We start from the raw sequence: 27,798 nt of genomic DNA on the forward strand, positions 1-27,798 counted from the left end.
TCCACTCTGGCTCCGGAGGTGATTGAGGACCCATTGCCTACAGGTGCACCTCTCCCAGCCCTGTCAGGGGAAGGTGAGTCTCCCCCTGGGTCCAGTAACCCTCCAGCCTCTCCTGAACGGCAGAGGCTCAGGGCAGAGAGGCGGAGGGAACTGGTTTCTCCCAGGAGGAGTGCTCACCTTAAGGCCAGGAGAGGCGGGTCTCCTGGGGGCCGGGGCCGCCCCTGGCCTCAGAGAAGATAAAGGCCAGTCAGCCCGGTCCCAGGTTGCAGGAGCAACGTTGTTGAAGACCTGTTTCGGCCAGCACCCAGACCTGTTGAGGCATCTAATCATAGCCTGCATTTTTATTGAGGCTTGATCAGGGCCTGTATTTTAAAATGAGCTTAAAGATCTTCAAATGTTTCATGCCAGGCAGAAGAGCAGCTGCCTAAGAACCTTGGCAAGATGTTTATTCTCCTGGATAAGGGGGCCCCCTGATTTATAGCAGAAAACAATTCTCAAAGTCAAAGGGAATTACAGGCTGACAGCCAAGGTTACACTGACCCTACATATTACAGAAGATAAAAAAGAGATAAACATAATTAAGAGTGGGTAAATAGTAAAATAAAACCATGTGCCTCCCATTAAACTTGAGCCATATTTTCCTAAGGTTCAAAGGTCAAGAGCAATGGAAAAGCATCTGGCTGGCAGAAAAGGAAGAGAGTATTTTGGGAAGTCTTTTTCTAAAGTTGTTTCTTTCTTAAACTGAGATCCTTTTAAGATTTCTTTTCCTTTTAAAAGGTTATTTATGTTGTGTATTAAATATATTGGCTTAAATGTAATTATGCAAAGGAATTAGAAGCTAAGAAATGTTAAATCCTTATGCTAGATTCTTATTTCATATAGTTGGAAGAGATCACAGGGGCCATCAGCCACCAGCCCAGCCCCCCCTGCCAAGCAGTCAAGCTTTTGTTTAGAGACCTCCAAAGGAAGGAGATCTTTCAATGATGATCCTTGACATCTGTTTAAGATAAAAATTTAAGATTAACCATCTGTTTTGGAGGGCAATAGGGCGAGGTGAGCTGGTAATTAAGGTTCCTTGTTGAGACACATGTAAGATATATTACTACTTATTTGTCATTTATAGATAGAAGAATATATAGCTTTTTGTTTCCCATAAAAGGACAAGAGGAAATGGGTGTATCTTTTGTGATTGGTTCTAGCAAACAGCCAATAGGAATTTCAACCAGGCTGATTGGACAGAGGCAGCCACAGGAGGAGCAAGGGAGCTGGATTAAGGAAATATAAGTGCTGGCCAGAATGGCAGGAGGCCAGGCCAGAGCTTGGTAACCATATACCACTGTGCCTCATATTTATTTGTCTGACAAATAAATTATTATTTTAATTTCTCTATTGCTGCGTTGAATATTTCATTCCAGCTAAGCGTTAACCACAAGCAGGGTGCTACACTGTTCTTCCAGAGTTCCCGTCCTTGCCCAGCTTCTCGCGTTGGACCCCACTTTGCCCTTGGAGGTCAGTCTGCAGACCCTCAACCCAGGCCCCTGACCACGCCTCATGGTAACCTCCCCCCGGGACCAGCACATCCTGTTAGCTAGTGATGATGGGAGTTATAGTCCCAAAATATCTGGAGGGCTGAGTTTGACTATGACTGGTTAAGACCATGTTCATAGAAGACAATCTTACTCGGCTACAAGTCATCGCCAAAGAAGAAGACCATGGCAACAGGTGGTCCCTCTCCCCAATAATATTTTATTAAGACCTTTCATAATACATTACATGGGAGCGGGTGGCACTGTGGTCTAAACCACTGAGCCTCTTGGGCTTGCTGATTGGAAGGTCGGTGGTTTGAATCCCCATGATGGGGTGAGCTCCCGTTGCTCTGCCCCAGCTCCTGCCAACCTTGCAGTTTGAAAGCATACCAGTACAAGTAGATAAATAGATACCACTGTGATGGGAAGGTAAACAATGTTTCTGTGCTCTCTGGTTTTCGTCACAGGGTCCCGTTAAGCCAGAAGTGGCTTAGTCATGCTAGCCGCATGACCCGGAAAGCTGTCTGCAGACAAACACCGGCTCCCTTGGCCTGAAAGTGAGATGTGCGCCACAACCCCATAGTTGCCTTTGATTGGACTTAACCATCCGGGGTCCTTTACCTTTTTACCTTTTATAATACATTACAATAAAAAACAAACTAATGAAAACAGAAACAGAGCTAAAGAAGAATGCCAAGTCCCTTCTCACAGGTAGATCTTAACTCTTGTCCCACACAGAAACAGCTGAACCCTCCCAGCCTCCCACCCTGGGAGATCTTCCCTTCCCTGCTTCCACTGGCGGAAGAACGGGGGGACGGGGGGAGATTTTTAAAGGAAAACCCCAAGGTTGCCAAGCTTTTATTTTACAAAAACGCCATAAAAAACATGATTTTTAAAATGGATTTGCCTAAGATCCAGGACAAAGCGCCACCTTTCAGAAATTCCTCCGCGGACGTCAATTCCACCTTTGAAATACCGGGGGAATCCAAACGTATGGCAGCCGTATTTCATGCCTTTCCTTTAGCCTCTCCTTACAATGCGTAAAAAATCCTCACAATATCTCAGAAGTGCAGAAAGAGGAGCGCTTGCCGAATAAACGAGGCCTCTTAAAGTACTGGTAAATTGGAGTGATCCTTATACACGTGGATAGGTTATTAATGCCATCAAGCCTGCAACGGCCAGAGAATATTGCAAATTCTGGGAACAAAGTTTAGAGAAAGGGTTCGAATGTAGCTGGTGGCAATAGGAACAGAAGAGAAAAGCGGTAAGATCAAAACATCCGTTTTTTAAATGCATGTCCAGTGAGAGGAGGTGCTGAACACTGAGGTTTGCTGAAGGTGAGCATATGAAAAAGATTCACAGAATGGTGGAACTGGGTGGGACCAAGACGGTCATCTAGTCTAACCCTCTGCAACGCAGGAATCTTTTTGCCCAATGTGGGTCTCAAACTCACAGCTGCGAGATGAAGAGTCTCATGCCTTACAGACTGAGCTTATCACTTATTAAGCATTTTAACAATAAGCATCCCAAACGAAAGTAAAAGAGTGTTTCTCTACGTGATAACAGCAGCCAGAATTTTAATAGCAAAATATTGGAAAAATGAGTCAACACTAACAAAAGATGAATGGCAGTTAAAGCTGTGTGAGTACAGTGGACACTCGGGTTGTGAACGTGATCCGTGCGGGATGCACGTTCGCAACCTGCAGCGTTCGCAACCCGCAGCTGCCTGTCTGCGCAAACGCAGGTTGCGATTCGGCGCTTCTGCGCATGCGTGACCAGCAAAACCCGGAAGTAACCCGTTCCGGTACTTCCGGGTTTCGGCAGTCAGCAACCCGAAAAAACACAACCTGAAGCGGCTGTAAACCGAGGTATGACTGTACTTGGAACTCGCCAAAATGAGAGTCAATAAGAAACCACTCAGGAGATAAGGTTAAAAAAGAATGGGGTTGCTTTAAAAATTACCTAATAAAACATGGTTCCAATAACAACACTTGGTTGTGTTTAGATTAATTTCACAAAAAAGGAATTTTTTTCATCCTGTCTGGACAAACAATTAAATACAGATAATATAAATGTAATAGTTGAGTTGAAACCACAAAGAGATAGAGGGAAGTCAATAAAATTATAAGGGACTCAAACCAGTACAAAGGTAATTTCTTTTTAGGATTTTGTGTATAGAATATTTAGGTTATAGTTTGTACTCCTTAAAAAATGTTGGTTTTGACAAAAAAAAGTGTTTTGTTTTGATTTTTTGTTGATTTTTTTACTGTTTTCCCCCCTTTCTTTTCTTTTCATCAATTTTTGGGGGGTATTATTTTCTTATTCGTTGTTGTCCTATTTATCCTAGATCCTTATACATCTTTACTATGTGTTTTGTATTATTACTATTTTCTTATCTTAGAATATGTAATTTAGGATCAATTTATTCTTTTCCTTTTTTTGTAAATTTCAAAAATGTAATAAAGTTAGGAAAAGAAGGGGGAAAAGGAGATCGGGCAAAACAACTAGCAAAGCCTGTGTTTGACCATAGGGTGCTGTACTGTTGTTTCAATTTGTTATAGTATAAATGGGTGGGGTCAAGGAGAATATACTGTATTTTTCGCCCTATAGGACGCACCGTCCCATAAGGCGCACCTAGTTTTTTGGAGGGGAAATAAAGGGAAAACAATTATTTCCCCCCCCAGGCGCGGGGCTGGGGCGGGGGAGGCCTGCCCGAGCTTCCCCCGACCCCAGCCCCCAAACAGGCAGCTCTCTGCAAGCTGTGGGAGCCCAGCGCTGGCTCCCGCTGCTTGCTGAGAGGTCCGCGAAGCCTGGACGCACTGAGCTCAGCGCGCGCAGGCTTCAGCACGCAGGCAACTCCCCACAAGCAGCGGGAGCGCTTCCGCTGCTTGCGGAGAGGTCCGCGAAGCCTGGAGAGCGAGAGGGGTCGGTGTGCACTGACCCCTCTCACTCTCCAGGCTTCACCGAAAGCCTGCATTCGCCCCATAGGACGCACACACATTTCCCCTTCATTTTTGGTAGGGGAAAAAGTGCGTCCCATAGGGCGAAAAATACGGTACATGATCTGAGGAGAAAGGAGAGAGGCCAAGGTGCTCCAGGAACTTGGAGCCAGCCTTGCAAGATACAGGGAGAAGCCATTGGCGCCTATCCCTACCTGTTCCCTGCTTCCTGTGCTTAGCACCTAAGATACAAGAGCAGATATTGCTTAAACAAGACAGCTGCACGGAAAAGATGCCCTGCTGCATCAGCTTCCTCATGCTCCTGGTTCTACCTGCAAAGGTGAGTCAGCTAAGAAGTGCATTGAGGTTGTGCCAAGAGCCCTGGGGACAAAGAGAATTCAGAAGCTGGCTTGCTTGCTAGGCAGCCCTGGTGTAGGGGAATGAATCACTATTTAGCTTTGGAGAGGCTGGGTTCTGGTTGACTGAAACCCATAGCTGTCAACTTACAGATTTTAAAGGGATCAGCAGCCAAAATAAGGGATTTTGGCTTAGTTTATGCATAAATCCGCCACTCATGGAGCCATGCTGCTTTGGCTGCCACTGTCTGTGTTTTGCAGGGGGTTGGACTAGATGATCCTAAGGGTCTACAACTCCGACCAAAGAAGAGTGGCAGACGAAACTGATGAACGACGTCAAGATGGCAAAGCTTACAGGCAGAATTAGAAACCAGGAAGAGGACCTCTTTAATAAAGAATGGGGAAAGTTTATAATTTAGTTAAAAAGCTATTGTAAAGAGTTACATACATTGGTAGGATTGACAGAAAACTTGTAGTAAAAATTTGAACTATGGTTGGACAAATGATTTATAAAAATAGAGTTAGGAAAGGGATGCAGAGGGGGAAATTTCACGGAGGAGGACCCTGAGCCTCTGCTTCCCTCCTGAGCCGGGTGAGCATGAAACCCGGGAAATTTAAGGGACATCATCAATAAGGGACAGCAGCGGGACACGGCGCTGGGATAAGGGAGTTTCCCGTCAAATAAGGGACGGTTGACAGCTATGCTAAAACCACAGTTACTTTGCTACCAGCTGGAACTCATCTAAGTTGAATATCCTTTGTTTGGCGCAAGCTGTTCTTTCAAGCTGTAGGTAGAGCAAAGGCACAGCAGCTGCTTCTCAGTTGTCCTGTTGTCTTTTCAAGGGAAGCCAGCGAGTTCAGCTTCCACCGCTCCACTACCTATAGCTGTCATTAAAGGGAGGACATCTAAGCCCAAATCCACAGTCCCACATTCCATGTGATTGTGTGACCCTAGCCCTTGGCTAAGGTTGCCAAACTCCTTGTGTTTTCAAAGATGGTTGCTCACAAACATCCACAGAACATTTTAAGGCAACTCTGTTTATCACACAGACACACCCCAGTACCCCTAAAGACTGTTCCAGGGGAAAGGGGCATCTATCTGCATTAACTTGTTGATGTGCCTGAGAGATAAAGAACCACGTGAGCATGGACTGCCCACTTGTCAAAAGTCTCTGGAGCTCAGCTGGAGTGTGGATTTCCCTCTAGACACTGAAGGGACAATCTGCTTAATCCAGGCAACAGAGAAAGCCAGGTAAGAAGTATCATTTCCCTACGGTACTTTGTTTCTTCAACCTTTTTATCTCTTGACTCTTCAAGTCAAACCACATATTTGAGAAATCTGTGACCAGATCAGCCATCTCTCTCTAAAACTCTCTCTCTCTCTCTCTCGTTGGGGTCAGAGCAGCAATGCTGGAGGCAGAAGTATTTCACTCTTTCCCCCATTGTGCTATTTTCCAGATCTACCTCTCACACCTACAATGCTCACACTCTCTGCTTCCTCCACCAAATGCAAATACTGTACCTGTAATCTCTGGCCAGGGGACAGTTTTGATTTGTCAAAGTGGTGCAGAGTAATGTGTTAAAAACCCCTTGCGCCAATCAAATTTAATGAAGGGGAGATCTGGTCACAAACCTCTCACCAACATGTGAGGTTTGACCCGTTCTTTCTAAATGCTCAGTTCGGATTTTTGTGCTCTCGTCAAGCATTTAAAAATGGTTTTGCTTTTTCTGTTTCCTGAAGAGAGAATGAGGAATTTCTGTCTTCTGTGTGCTGAAGTACTCTGATTTATAGCTATCGTTTTATTTCGGTAATTGTTTTATCTCATATGGTACAAGGGCAGCTCACAATCGAAATCATTAAACAAATAACCACAAACATTTCACAATACTGAAATGCAGAACATCAGCGGTGCATGAAAGCAGCTGATAAAAATGATATAAAAACAATCCAAATGTCAAACTTTCCCAAAGTCCTAAGTAAATAGGTCCATCTGTAACCGGCAGCCAAAAGTTAATCATAATTTCTGCATGACAAGTTGAAATAACACTAGAAAGTTTACTTGAATGATTTTAAGAGACATTTATGAGTATTGTAGAAATATATCTACTATACACTATTATGTAAAGTACAAACGTGTATCTTAAGTCATACAACTTACGTTTTCAAACTACTCAGTCATGAGCTTTCCTGGACAGCAAACTATTTAAAAATCTGAGATATCTCTCTTGCATCCTCATAGGTTCTTAAAATGTCACCAATATTTACTATTAAGGGGTGCTACTGTCATAATTCCAATTCCTATTTCCTATCTGCATTTAAGAAGTCAATATTTAAGAAGTCAATATTTGGCAAAATCTACTAATACATAAGTCGATTCATTACACAAAATTTCATTATTTTTCTTTCTTCTTCCCCATAAGGAAATACAGTGGTGCCTCGCAAGACGAAAAGAATCCGTTCCGCGATTCTCTTCGTCTAGCGGTTTTTTCGTCTTGCGAAGCAAGCCCATTGACGGCTTATCAGATTAGCGCTATTAGCGGCTTAGCGGCTTTTAGCGGCTTAGCGGCTTAGCGGATAAGCAGATAAGCGGCTTAGCGGCTTCGAAAAAGGGGGGGGGGAGGAAAAAACCCCCGCAGGAACTCGCAAGCCCATAGGAAATTCGTTTTGCGAAGCACCTCCAAAACGGAAAACTCTTTCGTCTAGCGAGTTTTCCGTCTTGCGAGGCATTCGTCTTGCGGGGCACCACTGTATCAAAATATCACACTGGTTACATTTTTCAAATAAAGAACAAGAAAACAGATAATCATTATCCAAAACCAGCTATACTTTAATCATACCTGCTCTTCCTTTAACCAAGTTTTATATTCACTTTCTTAATATCTAATTTGCATTATTTGACTTACATAATTTACATGATACAGATTAAATCATTCCATATTTTCCCTTCATTTCCTTCCCAACCTAGGGAACCTCATTCTATATTTCCTCTGTTTATATTTGGGTCAATGAATTTTATAAAAGTTCTCTAGTTACCCTCTCCTCTTTTTTACTATTACAAATATGTTCACTTTGTCATTATTTCTATTTTCCCATGGTTTTATCAACTAATATTTATTGCTGCTTCTGTTGCTAAGAGTCCAGTTTAATTCTGGCTACTGCTGCAAAACACCTTCCTTCAAATATCCAAGTTGCATAAATATTAGCTGAATATTTCATTGAGTACAGTCCTAAGTCTTTTCTTTTTTTGCCTTTTCTTATAAATATAGCTGACTTTTCTTTAATTAATTACTGTGTTAATCAATGCATTTTTAAAATAATGAGCTGCAGCCTGAATAGCTTTATGTAAATGAAATTGTCTGTCACAACTTTAACTGAATATGGACATATAAAAATAAAAACACATTTTAAATGGTGCTCAGATGCGTGAAAATTATACTGTAACCATGAGATCAGCTTTATACTCACCAGCCATAACCCAACATAGAATTACAGTAAGCGTTCTGAATGCCACTGAAATCAACAGGCTTAAATGTGTACAAGTTTCTGTTGGATTATGGTCAATAAATATACTCACAATTTTTTAAGCCAAAGGAATTTAGTCTTCAAGTTTATTCCAGGTATCACTGCTCTGTACCTATGTAATTTGTGTTTTCCTGTAATCCTGACTCTAAACTGAATTCAGGCGTTCAATTTTAGGTGACAGCAAAGTAGAGAAGCTCCCCCCCCCCCCCATAGCCTGAAATAATAATAATGCTTATAGAAGTATGAATTTAACCTTGGGAATGAGGTTTGTCCTCATTTCTCCTCTTTCCTAGGCCTCAGTGGATAATGCATCTCACACAATCCCTTGCTGTGATAAGAAAGCAATAGAGGGGACTGCAAGTTGCAAAACCATTTTTTAAACCCCAGTTCCCATGTCACACATTAATCCATTATAACCAATATCTATTCTTCTCAACTATGGTCTCATCCAGACTTCCTTTGGTGCTGCATTTTGAGGCACAGTTCCATGCTTTAAATTTTCATGTCCAAGCATCGTTGTTGTTGATTTGTCCCGGTGCTTTTCCCGGGAGAAACCCACCCTTTGCTATCTTCTCCCCCCAAAAAAGGCATGCGACATAATTTATGGATGGTTCCCTCTTCATCTCATTCCATGTTGAAGTTGAATTTCTGCAGATGAAATGTCACATTTTAATCAGAGGCGTAGCAAGGTGAGGTGGTACCCAGTGCAAAAAAAAAATTGACACACACACACACAAACACCACATTGCAATCCCCCCCAATTTTTTTTATTGATTTTCCAAATTTATAATGAATATAACACTCCAAGAAAAAAACACATTAAAATCCTAAAAAGAGAAAAAAGAAAAGAAAAGAAACATATAGACACATATTACTTCTAAGACCTAATTTAATTTTCATTGTTAACTGACTTCCACGAATACCCCCTTACTGAGTTTCATTGAATCACCTTGTAACAGCTCTCCAATATCTTCTATCTTCTTTCTAATCAAATTAACTCCTTTGATTTACTATCTTTTTCTCTTTTCATAATTATCTAAATCCATAGTATTTTACATTTCATTCTTACTCTAATCCTAGGCCTGTTTGATACTTTCAAGTGACTTCTTATGTTACAATATTTGGCTAAATAGTCTTTGAATTTCTTCCAATCGTCTTGATATTCCTCCTCTTTCTGATCGCGGATTCTTCCAGTCAGGTCGGCTAGCTCCAAAAAGTCTAACATCTTCATCTGCCATTCTTCTACTGTTGGACCCCACATTGCAATTTTTGGGAATGTTGCCCAGAGTTGTTGAGCTTTTTGGGGAGGGTACCCAAAGTTGTTAAGGTTTTATTAGGAAGGGTTGGCCGCGAAACAGATACGCCCACAGATTGTGCAAATCCAACCGACGATCACATAAATAATGGCCATGGTGCCCACCTGAAAGGTGCCAAAACTGAGTTCTGACTGATAAAAAGCCCTGCCTGTAACCATGCACACTTGCCCCAGAGCAGACATGTACAGCGTTGCGCTGTAAATTGGTAGTGCTACCCACAGATTTCTCACCAATGGGAGAAGTGGGTATAAAATTAATACAATTCATGGTGAAAACTTTCTTGTGGCAAGTTGCACAGTCTCCTTTAGTTGCCGTATTTCAGACAAGGCAGTAGTTTGCACGATCGGCGGTTGGATTTTCACTATCGGCGGGTGGTGCTGGCCTGCCGGGGGTGCGAGCACTGCCCGCCAGGGGTGCCAGCACCACCCGCCGATTGCGAAAACCTGTCCGCTGATTGCATAAAACCGCCCGCCGGGGATGTGAGCACTGCCCGCTGGGGGGTGCCAGGCTGGTCGCTGGGCGGATTTGCGCAATCAGCGGGCGGATTTTCACGACGACAATCACTCCAATCGCAAAAATCCGCTCGACACGGGTGCAAGCGCCACCACACCGATCCGCCCAGGGGTTTTTTGTCACCCCCCCCAGGCATGACACCCAGGGTAGACCGCACCCCCCACCCCTTGCGACACCCCTGATTTTGGTAGCTTGGAGCACTTTCCAATATCATTAAGCGATCGTTAAAACGCTAGTGTGAATGTACTTTCTAAACTGTCAGGACTGAGTGCTGCGAGTTTAAGATGTGATGTGGCTGCTATTTGGATCATTTGAAATATGCTTAGATTCTTGGATCATATGTTTGTGGGGAGGGTCATGTAAACACTGCTTGGAACATCTGCCCCTCACTTCCCTCTCCCCTTATGCAAAGAAAGTCTGTGTGAAGGATCATGTGAACACCGCTTGGGTCATTTGAAATGTGATGTGGACGCTTCTCGGATCATGCTGCTTACAACGTGATGTGAACATTGCTCGGATCATCTGCCCCGATTGGCACAATGTCACTATTCTTAACTGTGTGGTTCTTGGCAAAGAGTCCCCAGAAGGGGCATCAACGCAAACACATTTCATCCAAATTTGCCAACAAATGAAAAGTGATATGCCTTTGTTGGTGTCTTCATTCCAGTCAATGGGAAAGACATCTAAGGCTTCGGGAAGTGACCACTGTCCGCAGATCTGGGGTGAAGGCACAGTGTCTGTCCAAGCCTCTGAGCGAAGGTAGCACACCCCTAGCGTTAATAAGAGGACAGAAGTGTCCTTCTGATTCAAGGGAGAAATGTAAGCTGTGCCTTTGATCTTTCCTTCCCATAGGGGACCATGGCTAAGAAAGTTGCCATTATCGGTGCTGGAGTGAGCGGGTTGACATCCATCAAAGGCTGCTTGGAGGAAGGCCTTGAGCCCACTTGCTTTGAGCAAAGCAGTGACATCGGGGGACTATGGAGATTCACAGTAAGTCAGGAGACTTGTTGCTTGAAAGGTTAGAACACTGAATGAATGTATCTTGGGAAGCTTCCACTACAACCCACAGAGGGACACACCCCAATTCTGATAGTTGTGTTCTGTGGCTAAGCTCCTTTCGACCTCAGCTGCCACTAATATGTAGGAAGGCACCTAGTTCTAAAAATCAACTGGTAGTTGTCCTCACTTTCGCCAGCACTCAAGTTTCTGGGTGAATTGCATTGCACCAGAAAGGAAGCATCTGAAATTGTGTGTATAGGTGCCGGGACATTGCATGGCAGAATATACTGCCAGACTCATCCTCATCCAGTGTTGGTCACTAAGAGCCAAACCAGGTGTGGAATATATTTTCAGTAATGTAAATAGTTTCATGCCATTCGTGTCTTCCACATGGGTGTAGCCAGGATTTTTGTTAGGGGAGCCATCAATAGGAGTATAGCATCTAGATCAAGGGAAGTAATAGTGCCACTGTATTCTGCTCTGGTCAGACCTCACCTGGAGTACTGTGTCCAGTTCTGGGCACCACAGTTCAAGAAGGACACTGACAAACTGGAACGTGTCCAGAGGAGGGCAACCAAAATGGTCAAAGGCCTGGAAACGATGCCTTATGAGGAACGGCTAAGGGAGCTGGGCATGTTTAGCCTGGAGAAGAGGAGGTTAAGGGGTGATATGATAGCCATGTTCAAATATATAAAAGGATGTCACATAGAGGAGGGAGAAAGGTTGTTTTCTGCTGCTCCAGAGAAGCGGACACGGAGCAATGGATCCAAACTACAAGAAAGAAGATTCCACCTACCGGTAAACATTAGGAAGAACTTCCTGACAGTAAGAGCTGTTCGACAGTGCTGCCAAGGAGTGTGGTGGAGTCTCCTTCTTTGGAGGTCTTTAAGCAGAGGCTTGACAACCATATGTCAGGAGTGCTCTGATGGTGTTTCCTGCTTGGCAGGGGGTTGGACTCGATGGCCCTTGTGGTCTCTTCCAACTCTATGATTCTATGAAATTTGTCGAGCTTTCTTTTCAGGAAATCAAAGCTGTCGAGCAATGTTTGCGAGAGGAGAACTTTGTGCAGTGGATCATGCCCCAGCAGGCAGATCTGCCCATATGGCACACATAATCTGCCGCCTGAGGTAGAAATTTCATGTTGCCTTATGGCAGAGCTGCTTTTCATCCTGAATTGTGCCAAAATAAAATTGGCTTGTCCCTCAGCAGTCACAAACCAAACAATGTGCTGATGGTTTAATAAATGCCCTCCACTTTTGCTGAACATAACTGGGTGGATTGTTTCACCCTCGCTCCTAGAACTGGAAGATCTGTGACCAATTGATTGTAGTCATGTGGATTATTTACCCTCTACTGTGCTTTTTGGAATAATGGCATCCTAGGAACACTGGGAGCGCCCCATTCCATTTCTTTATAGTATGTAAACAGCTTTCAACCGAGGATGAACTGGATTCCCTTTTGGGTGGATTTTTGTTGTTGTTATTGTTCAATACATACAGTATATCAAAAACTTGTTCAAAATGGCTTCTCTTGGAATATTTTTTATCCTGTTGCGGATGTCAGATGACTCATGGGTGCACTGGATTGCATAGACAGGGAGATGAATGTTTTGGTTGTGACACCTTGCTGGGAATGCATTATATCTCTGGAGATTTTGAGGTCAATTGAGTTATTAGTCATAGCACATTAATGGAGCCTCCATGTTCAGAGATAGTGAACCATCTGGCAACAGTTGATTGAGAAGCAAACAATGGTGAAGAGCTTTTGGCTTCATGCTATGTGTGTGGGATTCTGGGAGGCAGCTGATCAAGCAGGGATCTTCTTATTGCTCCCTAGGAAAAGGTGGAGGAAAACAGGGCTAGCATCTACAACTCTGTCATCACCAATTCCTCCAAAGAGATGTCCTGCTTCAGTGACTTTCCAATGCCTGACCACTTTCCAAACTTCCTGCACAACTCCAAGTTCCTCGAATATTTGCGACTGTATGCAAAGCACTTTGGTCTGCTCAAGTATATCAGGTTCAAGGTATGTTGATTTAATTCACTCAATACTATCTCCTGTTTCTTTCTGGGAACTAAATTTGTAATAATGTTAAGACAAGAGAATCTATTAGCTTTAGTGATGTTGCTTGGACAATTCTTTTTCAAAATGTTTGATATCTGTAGAATGTCCACCACACATGGAGTAAGTCTGTTTTTTTTCATACAGTACCAACACTTAATAGCAGTTGCAACCACATAGTCCAAACCCCTGCAATGTAGTAATCTTAACTAAAGCACCCATGATAGATGGCCATCCAAACTCTGCTTAAAAACCTCCAACGAAGGAGAGTCCACCACCTTCATTTGAAGATGGCTATCATATCTCCTCTCCATCTCCTCTTATCCAGGCTAAACATACTCAATTCCCTCAACTGTTCTTCAGAAGTAGTTCCTTGGTTTCCAGACCTTTGATCATCTTGGTCATCCTCTTCCAGCTTGTCAATATCCTTCAAAAACCCTTAAAAAAAAATCCCCTTCAGAACTTCCTGCTGTTCAATGAAGTGGGGAGCGAGGAACGTGGTGTCAGAGAAAAGTGGTTGCAAAGTAATAGTGTCATTTTTTCTGGCTTCATGGTAGACCACCGTCATCAGTTTAGAAAAAAGCCAAGATTACACTACCACTGGCCAATGGACCATGGTCACAGAGACAGATGGAAAGCAGGAGTCATTCATCTTCGATGCTGTCATGATCTGCACTGGCCACCAGATAGAAGCATACACCCCAGTGGAGTCTTTTCCTGGTAAGCCTTCTTTAGCCCAACAGAGAGCTGGAAACCCTGAACGTATTTCAGTTGACAACACACCGTCTGGTTGGGTTTGTGAGGTTCGGTGACCAGCCATGAGGTTATGCTGGAGCAACTAGAAGAGACAAGTGAGGCAAGCATCAAGGGTGCCAGAATTCAAGAGACTCTTCTCACCTTAGCTATGAGCTTGCAAGGAGAGAGCTGCTGCTTGAACTTTTGGAGGGGTGGCAGCTTAACAGAGGCAGCTTAGCAGATCAGCACCATTTCAGGGGGGATGATAAGATCAAGAGCGTTCTGATCTCCACAATTTACCTCAGGCACAGAAAGCTGTAAGTTGAAGGAGGGGGAGAAATGAAGGGACAAAAATGACAAATGCAAACAAGAAAACGGTTTCGCAGCCAACTCTTATTGAATGTGCTATAGTTATTCTCTGCAGGGGGAAGGGCTGGGAATGAGCAAAAGAAAATTTTACGTCAGCCCTGGGTAGGGATTAAGGTGATCCTTCACATGCATGTGAAGATAAATATCCTCATTCCCTTGCCCTTAAAGGTAAAAGTAAAGGTAAAGGACCCCTGACAGTTACGTCCAGTTGCAAATGACTCTAGGGTTGCGGTGCTCATCTCGCTTTACTGGCTGAGGGAGCTAACGTTTGTCCGCAGACAGTTTTTCTGGGTCATGTGGCCAGCATGACTAAGCCGCTTCTGGCACAACAGAACACTGGAACCAGAGCAGCGCATGGAAATGCCATTTACCTTCCCGCCGGAGTGGTACCTATTTATCTACCTGCACTTTGACGTGCTTTTGAACTGCTAGGTTGGCAGGAGCAGGGACTGAGCAACGGGAGCTCACCCCGTCGCGGGGATTCGAACTGCCGACCATGCGATCGGCAAGTCCTAGGCGCTGAGGTTTTACCCACAGCGCTGCCCGCGTCCCACTCCCTTGCCCTTACATCCCCCACAATTCCACATGAGAAATCTTTTCCTATCTCATTCCCTCAAATATATGATTTTGACATGTCTCTTCATCCCCAGTTGTGCTATGTGGTGAAAACAAATCAAGCATTGTTGCCTAATTTGTTCAACTTTTGCATATTTTTTTTCCAAATTCTGGATTTCCCCCCACCCATATCAGAGTTCCAAATGTATTTCTCTTAGCCAACTCACACTTGGAATTCCTAGGGCAGGGGTCTGCAACCTTTAAGACAAAAAGAGCCACTTGGACCCGTTTCCGAAGAAAAAAACAACTGGGAGCCGCAAAACTCGTCATTATAAAAATAACTTTTTTGTCACTTTTTTAATTATTTCTTTGTTTGACCCCTCAGAATTACTCCTCCTCATAGAAATAAACGTTAAATTAACAAGTTACCTTTTTGTGTGTGTGTGTTCTTCACTCCCCTTCAAAACAGTGACCAGTGTACATGCCCCCTTTCAATGGAGTGACCAGCGTACATGACCCTTATAATGTAGTGGGCGGGCGGGAAGGTGATGTCGGGACGGTGCGTGACTAATGCACGCACCGCCCCCATGCGACGTCACAGCCAGTACAGCGCCCGCCACAGTGGGGAGTGTCGGGGCACACAATGCGCCTCCTCCCCTCGCTAGTATCTGCCCCGGAGCTGCGGCAAAGGTGTAAAAGAGCCACATGCAGCTCCGGAGCCACGGGTTGCCGACCCCTGTCCTAGGGGAAGGAGGGGATACATCGGATAGAAGATCGGGCAGAAAATGGTGGCTCAGAGGGAGACATATTCAAGCTCACCCTTCTGCTGCCAGAAAACAAACAAACCCTCTACAGCGTAATCTCCGCCGAGAACTACTACATGCAGCAGAAAGTTGCCCTGAGCCACTGCCTTGGGTGGGGTTATGTACCCTTCTCAGGCTTAAGTATATTGAAGGGAGAGAAAGAACCTCATTAGCACCTGCAGCATGTGGTGTTTCACACTGCTTTATCCTGTTAACTGCTTTTTGAAAAGAAGTCTGCGTTCATAAGGAGGAAAAAGGGGAAGGACCAACCTCTGTATTTCCTAAAGGAACACATACCGTGCTTCAGAAGCATATACAGTGCTGGCGACAATGAAACTCACGGCCTCTTTTTTTGGTCTTGTTGTCTCAAGAGTTAGACGTTCAGCTTCAATTTTATTTTTAAAACCTGCACTAAATTACCTGGTTTCTTAGGAAGAAAAAGAGATTTTTAAAAAACTTTTATGGGTTTGTGTTAATTTTTTTGTTGTCCGTTTATATTGAATCATTTGCTACATTTGTAAAACGTAAGAGGTATATATAATATATGTATATTTCTAACGTAAAAAAAAAGGAACTTTTTTCTTTTCAAGATTTTTTTCTTAGAGGAGAGAGAGAAAAAATATTTTTTTCAGGAAAATTTTAAAAAAAGCAGCAGTGAAAGCTTCTTTACTCCCCTCGCTTCCCTCCTTCCTGACCCTTTTTGAAGAGTGAATCAGCAACGTGTGATCTTGGAGTATGGATGGACACAAAGAGGACAGAATTATGTATGTTTTTTAATGCAGAGGTCCATGCTGTTCTTGTTTGGTTTTTTGGTTCTTACATGCAGGGGGCCATTGAGTAAGGATCCAGAGGGGGTTTTCGTTCTTTTTCTTTCTTTTTTCTCTAGTGAAGGAGGAATACAATCAGAGTTTTGTATTCAGAATGTTGTGCAATATTTTGGAACAGGACATTGGCGTGTCTAGAGATTTAGTTAGTTAAAAAACAACAAAGGTTGATCAAATCTGTACAGTTTCTATTGTTCCAGATTTTTTTTAAGTTTGTATTAAAAGCATGATATATAATAAAAAAATAAAAAAGAAGAGGCCATAGTTAACATGTTTTTGTCCTTAGCATGCTATTTAGATGAAAAATAAAAAGGAATAAAAAAACCCCCATAGCTCCACTAGATCACTGACTCTACAAATATATACTGATTTAAAGTCATTGACTTTCACATTCTAAAAGGCTACTTTCTTGTACTGCATACTGCACTAATGTTTGATCACAAAACGGGTAGTCACTTGGCTAAAGCTATATTGTTTTTACCAGTTTTTTCCTCTTGAGAGAATATATATTTGAGGGAATAGCATTCTTCCGCTGCTGATGAGCCAAGCAAAGTTTGTCTCGTACCTGAATGCTGTGATATCCCGATCTGGAATCTATCCAAAAACAACTTTTTGCAACTATTAAGTTATTCTGCAAATGCTGTAGCAACTCTTTGCTTCATGGCAGGTTTTGAAAAGTTCCGGGGAAACTCTTTCCACAGCCGAAATTACAAAAACCCTGATGGGTTCAATGGGAAGACTGTTGTGATCATTGGGATGGGGAATTCGGCTGCTGACATCGCTGTGGAGATCTGCAGGAAGGCAAAGAAGGTAAAGAGAATATTTGGGGAGAGGGATGATGTGAAGATTTAGATATCTTCTTGATAGGCATGGATTACAAAACGAAAATAGATGGAATCCAACCTAAGGTGGACGTACCCACGCAATGGCTGGCAGCAGGACCCACTGACTAAAGGAAGGAGCAGAGGAAGAAGAATGGGAAGAAGATTTACGGTAAGAAAGAGGATAGATGTAGACAGATATTGTAACCGTAAACATTATTTAATATATACCCTGCCTATCAGGGACTCAAGTCCGCTTGCTAATAAAGTAAGAACAGCTAAGAGATCAGCAGCGGAAAACATTAAAAAGCAACTGAACATACATATACAAAAACATATATAAATATGTCCCGGGCGCAAAATTGTTAAGGGCACAAGATTTCAACACCCCGTGCTGCTTCAATAAAGCTGTGCTCTTCCATCACAGGGCTCTGTTGAACACTGCTTCTCCCAGTGAACCAGGAAGTGACCTCTCCCTCTCTCCCCCTCCCCCTCTGTGTGGCCCGGGACCCTTGCAACCCACGCTACGCCACTGGATTTGTGAAGGAGAGAGGAAGCTTTGAGAGAGTTTTGGGGGCTCATCGGCTTCTCTTGCTGCCCCACAGGTGTTCCTCAGCACAAGGGCAGGCACCTGGGTGATGAGCCGAGTGTACGACAATGGCTATCCTTGGGACACCATCTTTCACACTCGCTTCAACGACTTGATCCGAAATTCTGTCCCTTGGTTCCTTTTGCAATGGATGACGGAACGGAAAATGAACCAGTGGTTTAGCCACGAGAACTATGGCTTGGTGCCTCGAAACAGGTATATAGTTCAGGCCTAGGCAAACTCGGCCCTCCAGATGTTTTGGGACTACAACTCCCATCATCCCTAGCTAACAGGAACAGTGGTCAGGGGTGATGGGAATTGTAGTCTCAAAACATCTGGAGGGCCGAGTTTGCCTAGGCCTGATATAGTTGGTCATTTTGCTTCAAAAGGGGGTTGATGTGACCTGGGTTTGTTGCCATGGTTATTGCAAGACACAACAAGAGACGAAAAGCAGCTTAAGGCAGTTAGACACAAATTCTGTCAGTCCTATGCTTCCATCCATCTCCTTTTTGAAAAGGCATGTGGTCCCTGTGTTTAGACTGGGAAATCTGTGAGAAGAATTTCACACCATCTGCCTGTTGTGCCTCTGCATGGATCACTGATCTGGGCTTTCCACATTCCAGCCAGCAGAGTAAACCTAAAATAGAGTCACACACAGAAATACAGAAACTGAGCTCCTTTGAGGACAGGTGATCCTTACTTCTTATAAGCATTCTTATAAAAAGTACATTTTGGGGGGTGTAAGTGTAACAGGTCCAGTCTGACTTCAAGTCAAGGAAAGACTGCCCTGCAAATTATTATTTTTGTTTGATTGTTTATGCAAAAAGCAATGGGGTAGGGGGTGCACAATATGTTGTTTGCACCCAGGCACAGTTATGGTTAGTTACAGAACTGTTCCTATAAGAAGCAGGCCTTCAGCCCCAAGGCTTAGAGAGAGCTATTTTTGTGTTCGGAGAGTCTGGGAAATAGATAATGATGGGTATGGCATGAATGGTAGAGAAGGGAGAGGAGCAGCAGCTCAGGATTTGGCAGTCCCAGATAAATTCTGGAGGGGAGGGTCTGTGCAAGAAAGATCAGGTCTAAGCACACTAACTAAAAATAAATAAATCCCTATTTAATTGGCCATGTTTCCAGTTAAACCTGGTTGTAGTTGGGCTGCAACTTTTCTCTTGAAAGGTGAGTGCTAGAAAAAGCCTAGAGTGTGTTTTCTTGAATGAGGAAATAATGCACACCCCTCTCCAAGAGCCTGTGTGTTACGCATCCAGAATTCCAAATTTCCTGGACATGTCCAACTTGCACCAACATTTTGGGAAATGTAAGTACCGTATTTTTCCATGTATAAAACGCCCCCGTGTATAAGACACCCCCTATTTTGGGGGACTCAAAATTAAGAAAATGGAGGGAGATTACCAAGAGTTGTTAAGCTTTTTTTTTTGGGGGGGTGGAGGATTGCCCAGAGTTGTTGAGCTTTTTTGGGGGAGGGGAATTGACCCACTCCCCACCAACAGCCTCCAATCGCCTGCAGCAACAGCCAATCGACAGCAGCCATTGCCACAACTCACACACCCAATCACCTCTGACAGTCTCCGAATAGGTGCAGCAGCCAATCAAAAGTCCCGCCAATCAACTATCCATGTATAAGAAGACCCCAAATTTTTAACTTCTTTTTTAAAGAGAAAAACTTTGTTGAATACACGGAAAAGTACGGTATGTGAAGCACTTTGAACCCTATGAAGCACTATAGAGTAGTTGTGTTCCAGGGATTGCACCTAAAGCCAAAATTGCATATACAAGCAATCCTTGTTTTACATGTGGGTTCCATTCCAGACGTAGGGATGCGGGTGGCGCTGTGGTCTAAAACAGAGAGCCTAGAGCTTGCTGATCAGAAGGTCAGCGGTTCGAATCCCCGCGATGGGGTGAGCTCCCGTTGCTCGGTCGCAGCTCCTGCCAACCTAGCAGTTTGAAAGCACATCAAAGTGCAAGTAGATAAATAGATACTGCTCCGGTGGGAAGGTAAACGGCGTTTCCGTGCACTGCTCTGGTTTCGCCAGAAGCAGCTTAGTCATGCTAGCCACATGACCCAGAAGCTGTATGCCGGCTCCCTCGGCCAATAAAGCGAGATGAGCGCCGCAACCCCAGAGTCGGCCACGACTGGTCTTAATGGTCAGGGGTCCCTCTACCTTTACCTGCATTCCAGACACCCCCCACTGCACTCAAGTAAAATGCACATAGGTTGCTGGTTTACTGTATTATTGGTGGAGAATAAGAACAGTGTTATCCCTTCCAGTTTCTGAACATGTTTCTCCACTCTCATTTTGCCTTCCAGATCCCTGATGAAAGAGCCAGTGTTCAATGATGACTTGCCTAGCCGTATCCTCTGTGGTGCGGTGATGGTGAAACCACTCATCAAGGAGTTCACCGAGAGCTCCGTCATTTTTGAAGATGGAACTGTAGAGGAGAATGTGGATATTGCCATCTTTGCAACAGGCTACACTGTTGTGTTTCCTTTTCTGGACAAGTCAGTGATCAAGGTGGAAGACAATCGGGTCCCGTTGTATAAACACGTCTTTCCTCTTCATCTGGAGAAGCCAACGCTGGCTGTTATTGGCCTCATCCAGCCCCTTGGCCCTATCATGCCCACTGCAGAGCTGCAAGCTCGCTGGGCGACCAGAGTCTTTAAGGGTAAGATTCTGGTTCTGATTATACTGCTCAGTCAGGGTGCATAATACAAAAGAACAGTTCCTAGCCTTGAGGAGGTTGCAATCTAACGTTTTACAATAGAGTAAACAAAATAAGAAGCAGAAGGGGTGAATGCGGAGGTAAATGGGAAATAATAAACCAGGTAAACAGGAAATAGCAAGCCCAGGGTGACATACTTATTTTCATTACACCTTTAGTGAAGCATTGCTTTGCTTTCCCTTGCTACTCATGTAGTTTAGCAATTTTCAAAGTTAGGATATCAGATTACAGTAGAACCTTGGGTTGTGAACGTGATCCGTGCGGGATGCACGTTCGCAACCCGCAGCATTCACAACCTGAAGCGCCATGTCTGCGCACATGTGTGACGCGATTCGGCGCTTCTGCACATGCACAAAGTGTGATTTAGTGTTTTTGTGCATGCGCAAGCGCCGAAACCAGGAAGTAACCCGTTCTGGTACTTCTGGGTTTCGGCACGTCCGTAACCTGAAAACGTGTAACCTGAAGCGTCTGTAACCCGAGGTACCACTGTAATTACACATTTGACATGTCCCCAAATATAAATTTGGATATTTTGATAGTTCTTTGATTATAAAATCCAGTTTTGCTGTTGAAACACGAGTTGTAGGCACACACAGCATCCCATCAAAATAGAGAGCCAAAGACACCATAAATCCTAATCAAAACTTTAAAAATCCAATATCCAAAATCTGGGCAGCTTGATCACGGATTTGTAATAATAATGGTTATGACAATCAGCATTTATATAAAGCTGCCCAAGAACTGCACATAGATTATCTTGGCAATTGCACCTACAGCTTTCTGAAACGGGCCAATGTTGTCACTGCACTGCTACAAACCAGGCAGCTGAAGATTTGATATGAGTGGCTTGCTTAAGTGAGATGTGAACTGGGAACTCCCTCAAGCACAGCCATCTTCTCCCAGCCTTGGGATGCCTACGTGGGCACTAAGGGAGAAGGAAATTGGGTGGGACAACATGTGGTCTTTGTGTCTTTCGGTATCATGGGGTAGATAGACTCCAAGGCTGTGAAGCAAGAATTGGCTGGTGGGAAAAGTAGAGGCAGTTGGTCAATGGCACTTGCTGGGGAAGGAATGGAACGCGTTTACTTCTTGACCTGTTAACAGGGTCACGGCCAAGTTGCAGACCTGTTGCAGACCTGCAACTGTTGGAATGGCAGTTGCGTCTTGAGGCCCCAAGGCCAGTGCCCCCATGAAATAACTACACACGGACACAGAATTAAGGTTGATGGGTAACATTTATAACTTAACATTTATAACATAACTTTATTGATTGCAAATTAAATGTGAGTGGCATAGGCATTGGCTGAAGACTATAACGGACTACTGCCCCAGTTGACAGAGTCTATGTAGGTAAACCCATCGGGGCAGCAACATCGGGGTTATGCCCGACAGAAGCTTATCAGTGTGGTGTAGTGATTAAGAGCGGTAGACTCATAATCTGGTGAACCGGGTTCGATTCCCCGCTCCTCCACATGCAGCTGCTGGGTGACCTTGGGCCAGTCACACTTCTCTGAAGTCTCTCAGCCTCACTCACCTCACAGAGTGTTTGTTGTGGGGGAGGAAGGGAAAGGAGAATGTTAGCCGCTTTGAGACTCCTTAGGGTAGTGACAGAGCGGGATATCAAATCCAAACTCTTCCTGTGATCCTGGCATAGCCATAGCCCATCAAGTGGACTTCAGACGAGATCCGGGACCCCCAGATTCCTTTAACGGAATACCTTTTGATCATTGAGGGGCAGGTGATGGCCACACCTCCCCTCCACACACAAAATTAAGCCAATGCCTAACTGCCAAACCTGGAAAGTTGTGACGATTCCACGGGGGTAGGCAAGAAACCAAGTGGCCAGGGCCAATTTGCCAGATGGATAAAAATTCCTACCCGGCCCCTGTCCCAAGACAGGCGACTCACACAAAGTCCAAAGCGAGGCCAAGAACCGACACTAAGAGTGGGAGGGCAGGTGTTCAGCAGCGCCAATCAAGTGACTAGGGCCTTCTTGCACTGATGCTTATATAATTCCTTAACCACAACCACCCCTTTCCTGATTGGCTGTGACCCCTGATGCCTATTTAGAGAAATGAAACTTAGACCAAGAAACAAAACATATTTAGTCAGGGGTGTGTCGAGGGACCCAGTCTCAAGAAGGACCTCCTTCTGAGGACGGTCCCATCTCTGATGGCTTAGTCTCTTGGGGACGCCTCCCCCCACTATGATTTTATGAGGGTTGAGGGTTTTTTGGCTGTTCTTTTAGCCAGATTGTTCCTTATGGCATCGTTCACTAGAACAGTGGGTCCACCTGTTGCACATTAAAACCAAAGCACTTTTATGTGCCGTAGATCTCTTCTGGTTCGCTCTGGTGCATTTTGAATGAGCCAGATGTTGTGGTTGTGTTGCTCTGTGCAACTTGCATTGCTTGCCTCTTGGTTTTCTTACTTCTTCTTCCTTTTCCCTCCTGGCAGTGATAAGTATTTTGACTGGGATCTCGTTGAGATTGGGACTTGCCACTCTGTAAAAGACAACATGCATTGATGGTGCTGCGTGACTCATTATATTCGCTACACAGGTTAAGAAAAGCATTCCAGTCTATGGTCAAACCACAACATACATTTTAAAGCACATGGTCCCCCCCCCCAAGAATTGTGGGAACTATAGTTCACCCCTCACACAGCTCCAGTTCCCAAGATTCTTTGCAAATGTAACTGCTTTGCAGTATATTAACTTTCCATTATCAGAGTTAAAAAAATCATTAATAATATTCTGGAGAACCACTTTATTAAAGTGAGGAAAGCTACACATCATTCTTATTAAAGATGTAAAGTGGTACCTCGGGTTACATACGCTTCAGGTTACAGACTCCGCTAACCCAGAAATAGTGCCTCGGGTTAAGAACATACGCTTCAGGTTACAGACTCCGATAACCCAGAAATAGTACTTCGGGTTAAGAACTTTGCTTCAGGATGAGAACAGAAATCGTGGTCCCGCGGCACAGCAGCAGCAGGAGGCCCCATTAGCTAAAGTGGTGCTTCAGTTTAAGAACAGTTTCATATTAAGAACGGACCTCTGGAATGAATTAAGTTCTTAACCCAAGGTACCACTATATATAAAAGCAAAATAGGGTTGCACACCACCCCAGTCTCTGGGTGGTGTGAGATTCCAGGGATTCTAGGAACTTAGGCTCCGTGTTTCCTTCTGGGAATGAGACACAGTGGTGACAGTGGTGTCTTTAGGATATATGGGTTATTTACACATGCATTTGCACCCTGAGATCTTGCAATAAAGGGTGGTATATAAATCAATCAATCAAACAAACAAATAACCTTAGCCTACAATGGAGAGGTTGATTAACACCCCTAAAGGGTCTTTCTTTCCCCATAGGGAAAGACTTCAGCCTCTCTGGCTTTTCAGCCTTCCGCTTTCCTATCCAGCTTCTAGCTCACAAAACCCAACTCTTTCAACCCTAAACTCTGGCTTTTGCCCTTCTCACTATCCGGCACACAGCCCCCTCTCCTTGCTTTCTTAATGGCTCATCACTCCAGGCAATGACCTCATCAGAAAGCTAGGTAAAGGTAAAGGTACCCCTGCCCGTACGAGCCAGTCTTGACAGACTCTGGGGTTGTGCGCCCATCTCACTTAAGAGGCCAGGGGCCAGCGCTGTCCGGAGACACTTCCGGGTCACGTGGCCAGCGTGACAAAGCGGCTCTGGCCAGAGCCAGAGCCAGAGCCAGAGCCGCACACGGAAACGCCATTTACCTTCCCGCTGGTAAGCGGTCCCTATTTATCTACTTGCACCCGGAGGTGCTTTCGAACTGCTAGGTTGGCAGGCGCTGGGACCGAGCAGCGGGAGCGCACCCCGCTGCAGGGATTCGAACCGCCGACCTTTCGATCGGCAAGCCCTAGGCGCTGAGGCTTTAACCCACAGCGCCACCTGCGTCCCGCCATCAGAAAGCTAGCCTGGTTTATATTTCAAGACTTGTTGGGTCCAGGCGTTAGAAAGGTCTAGCACCCACAAACTCATAAACAATAGATTGGGGTGGAGGGTGATGAGATGAGAAGCTATGAAAAGAAGTGGGGCAAAAGAGCTGGTCTCCTCTGTCTTCCCCCCAAGAATATATATTGTAGACATGACCTCAGCCCCAACTCTTAATCTTTTTAGGGCTAAGTTTGCTGCCTTCAGAGAGCACTATGGTGGCTGACACCACCAAGAGGAACGAGAAGAGGATCAAATGGTAAGAGAAATTTCCAATGCTTTATGGTTAATATCAGCTCCAGATCAGATAATGATGATGATTATTTATTTATACCCCTCCCAGCCACTCTGAGTAGCTCCCAACAGAATATTAAAAACATGATAAAACATCGAACACTAAAAGCTTCCCTAAACAGGGCTGCCTTCAAATGTCTTCTAAGAGTCAGATAGTTGTTTATTTCCTTGACATCTGCTGGGAGGGCGCCACTACCGAGAAGGCCCTCTGCCTGGTTTCCTGTAGCTTCACTTCTCGCAGGGAGGGAACTGCCAAAAGGCCCTTGGAAGTGGACCTCAGTGTCTGGGCTGAACGATGGGGGTGGGAAAAGAATATAATAGAAGGGTGGACAACATAGAAATTTATTAAAACAGGAGGGAGGAGAGTATCAATTGAAAGAATTTAAGGAATTATCAGGGAAATTAACAACATGGATACAATATCAGCATTTGAACGAAGTAGTTAAGAAAGATAGGCTACAAGGGCTTGGGGAACAAATATGAATAGCCTCTACCTGCCAGATTCATAATCATCATCATCATCATCATCATCTTTATTTATATCCCGCCCTCCCCAGCCGAAGCCGGGCTCAGGGCGGCTAACAACAATAAAATAATACAACATTCTAAAATCATTTCATTAAAAAATTACTTCAAATCAAATTGATGTCAACCATTGGGCTAGAGTTCTGTGAAGATTGCCAGAGGAGGGAGTCAGGCTGTGCCCTGGCCAAAGGCTTGGCGGAACAGCTCTGTCTTGCAGGCCCTGCAGAAAGATGTCAAGTCCCGCAGGGCCCTAATCCCTTGTGGCAGAGCGTTCCACCAGATCGGAGCCACAGCCGAAAAAGCCCTGGCTCTGGTTGAGGCCAAGATGAATGCCCCCGCCTCTGTTTTTCTGCTACTAGACTTGTTCTTGCCTAAGTTATGTGCTCAAGATAAAACCATGTTATGCCTTCTCCACCTCAGATATTGGTGTGATTGATGTCTTTCTTCACATTCAAAGGTTTGGCACCAGCCGCAGCCAGTCAATCCAAACTGATTTCATTGAGTATCTGGACGAGCTTGCTGCTCTCACAGGAGCAAAGCCAAACCTGTTGACGCTCCTTCTGAGAGATCCCAAGCTGGCCTTGACCATCTTCTTTGGACCCTGCAGTCCATTCCAGTTCCGCCTGATGGGACCAGGGAAGTGGGCTGGAGCCAGGAACGCCATCCTGACCCAGACACAGCGGATCATCAAGCCCACAAAAACTCGAACAGTGGGCAATTCTTCGAGTAACGCTCTGCTCTCCCTGCTTAAAATCCTTGGCTTCCTTGCTCTCTTGCTTGCAGTTTTCCTATCCATTGGTCAGCGCTGAACTCTACCCAATAAGGCAACAATGGCAAACTGCTGCTTTACTGATGCCTGCTTGCTCTTCAATGCATGTATAGGGGTCACACAGGGCCAACGTTCCACTCTCAAACTTGCGTCTCTCTTAGGGTCTCTTGTTTCCGACAAACTTAGCAAATGGAAAGAAGGAAATGTCTGGGAAACAATGAAACAGGAACATACAGGCAAATCTGTCAGTTTCGGTTTCTCTCGATTTCTCATGCTTTCCTATCAAGTTTACTTTGCACATTTCCTGTTCAACTTGCTTAAAAAGAAAAAGTGTCTCATGAAAATTCATCAATGTTTTTGTGAGCATTCCTCCTAATACATTTTTGCTAGGAATTTTCCCTAATACAGTTCATTTTGATATGCTATTTTCACAAATATGCGCATTTGAATGTGCACCTTCTCCCAATGGTGTTGTTTTCCAACAACAACAACAACAAAGTGAACAAAGAGACGTATATTAGGAGAAGTGTGAATTTTGAAGGATAGCTGTTTCAGGACCCACAAAATAGGTACATTTGCCTGAAAATGTGAATTGAATGGGCTTCCCTCCCATTTCTAATGTGAAGTCAGGAAAACACACACCAGGGAGAATGGGCTGGTAAACCAATTGGCAAGGCCAGCAAGGTCTTGTGCCTTTTGGGTGCAACTTAGAATTGTAGCTTTTATTTTTTAGAAAAGTATGTTTCTGGTCCTTTGAAGGGACATTTGAACTGTGTGGTCTATGTAAGGCTTGAGAGAGTCAGTGAGGGTGAATCTCTTTTGTGCTGCTTCCCCCTTTCTCATGAACCCCCTGCCCCGAGCTCCAGTTACCCATTGCACCTGTGCCACTAAAACCCTCTGCATGCCTGACAAATACCTAAAATGCAAGAGTTTACAAATAAATCGTGCGCAAAGAAACAAAACTGTATGTGTTTTTAATCACTCATTTAACACTGCAATTCAGACCAGTGCATCATTCTGTTCTATAGGAGCTGAGCCCCTGGTTCCTTCAAGTTTATTTCATGCTGAGCATCAAGGGCTATGCTTTGTTACTCTTGCTATGAAGACAGGGGTTCCCAGTACATTTCCGAGCACAATTCAAAGTGTTGCTGCTGACCTTTAAAGCCCTAAACAGCCTCAGCCCAGTATACCTGAAGGAGTGTCTCCACCCTCCATTGTTCAGCCCAGAGCCTTCTGGTGGTTCCCTCACTGCCAGAAGCAAAGTTATGGGGAACCAGGCAGAGGGCCTTCTTGGTAGTGGCTCCCACCCTGTGGAACACCCTCCCATCAGATGTCAAAGAAATAAACAACTACCAGAGTTTTAGAAGACATCTGAAGGCAGCCCTGTTTAGGGAAGTGTTTTTTTTAAAAAAAAGTCTGATGTTTTAATCTATTTTTAATCACCTGTTGGAAGTTGTCCAGAGTGGCTGGGGAAACCCAGCCAGATGGGCAGAGTATAAGTAATAAATTATTATTATTATATTATTATAGTGCTTGATAGATGGGTTTTATTTATTTGATGTGTTGCATCACACTTTA

At 44.3% G+C, this 27,798-nt stretch overlaps 1 protein-coding gene and 2 long non-coding RNA genes across 4 annotated transcripts in view; 2 read left to right on the plus strand and 1 right to left on the minus strand.

Moving 5' to 3' along the window:
* Nucleotides 1-27,798, minus strand: part of LOC307218895 — a 158,056-nt gene that overhangs the window by 80,234 nt on the left and 50,024 nt on the right. The window lies entirely within an intron of this gene.
* Nucleotides 5,846-27,182, plus strand: LOC307218734 (dimethylaniline monooxygenase [N-oxide-forming] 2-like). Of its 2 annotated transcripts, none has more exons than XM_079981516.1 (9): nt 5,846-6,073; nt 11,026-11,163; nt 13,009-13,197; nt 13,791-13,953; nt 17,187-17,329; nt 17,946-18,145; nt 20,256-20,611; nt 24,819-24,891; nt 25,909-27,182. In XM_079981516.1, the coding sequence occupies exons 2-9, from the start codon at nt 11,032-11,034 to the stop codon at nt 26,258-26,260; spliced, it is 1,608 nt and encodes a 535-aa protein (XP_079837642.1). In that variant the 5' UTR covers nt 5,846-6,073; nt 11,026-11,031; the 3' UTR covers nt 26,261-27,182. The 2 variants fall into 2 exon arrangements, with proteins under 2 accessions (XP_079837642.1, XP_079837643.1); XM_079981517.1 differs by lacking the exon at nt 5,846-6,073 and adding an exon at nt 10,797-10,932.
* On the plus strand, nt 23,165-24,812 carry LOC307218935. Its single transcript, XR_013840156.1, has 3 exons — nt 23,165-23,510; nt 23,567-24,225; nt 24,616-24,812. It is a non-coding gene; the product is annotated as an uncharacterized lncRNA (long non-coding RNA).

The sequence above is a fragment of the Podarcis cretensis genome (assembly GCF_951804945.1).
Source record: "Podarcis cretensis genome assembly, chromosome: 6".
Taxonomy (NCBI): domain Eukaryota; kingdom Metazoa; phylum Chordata; class Lepidosauria; order Squamata; family Lacertidae; genus Podarcis; species Podarcis cretensis.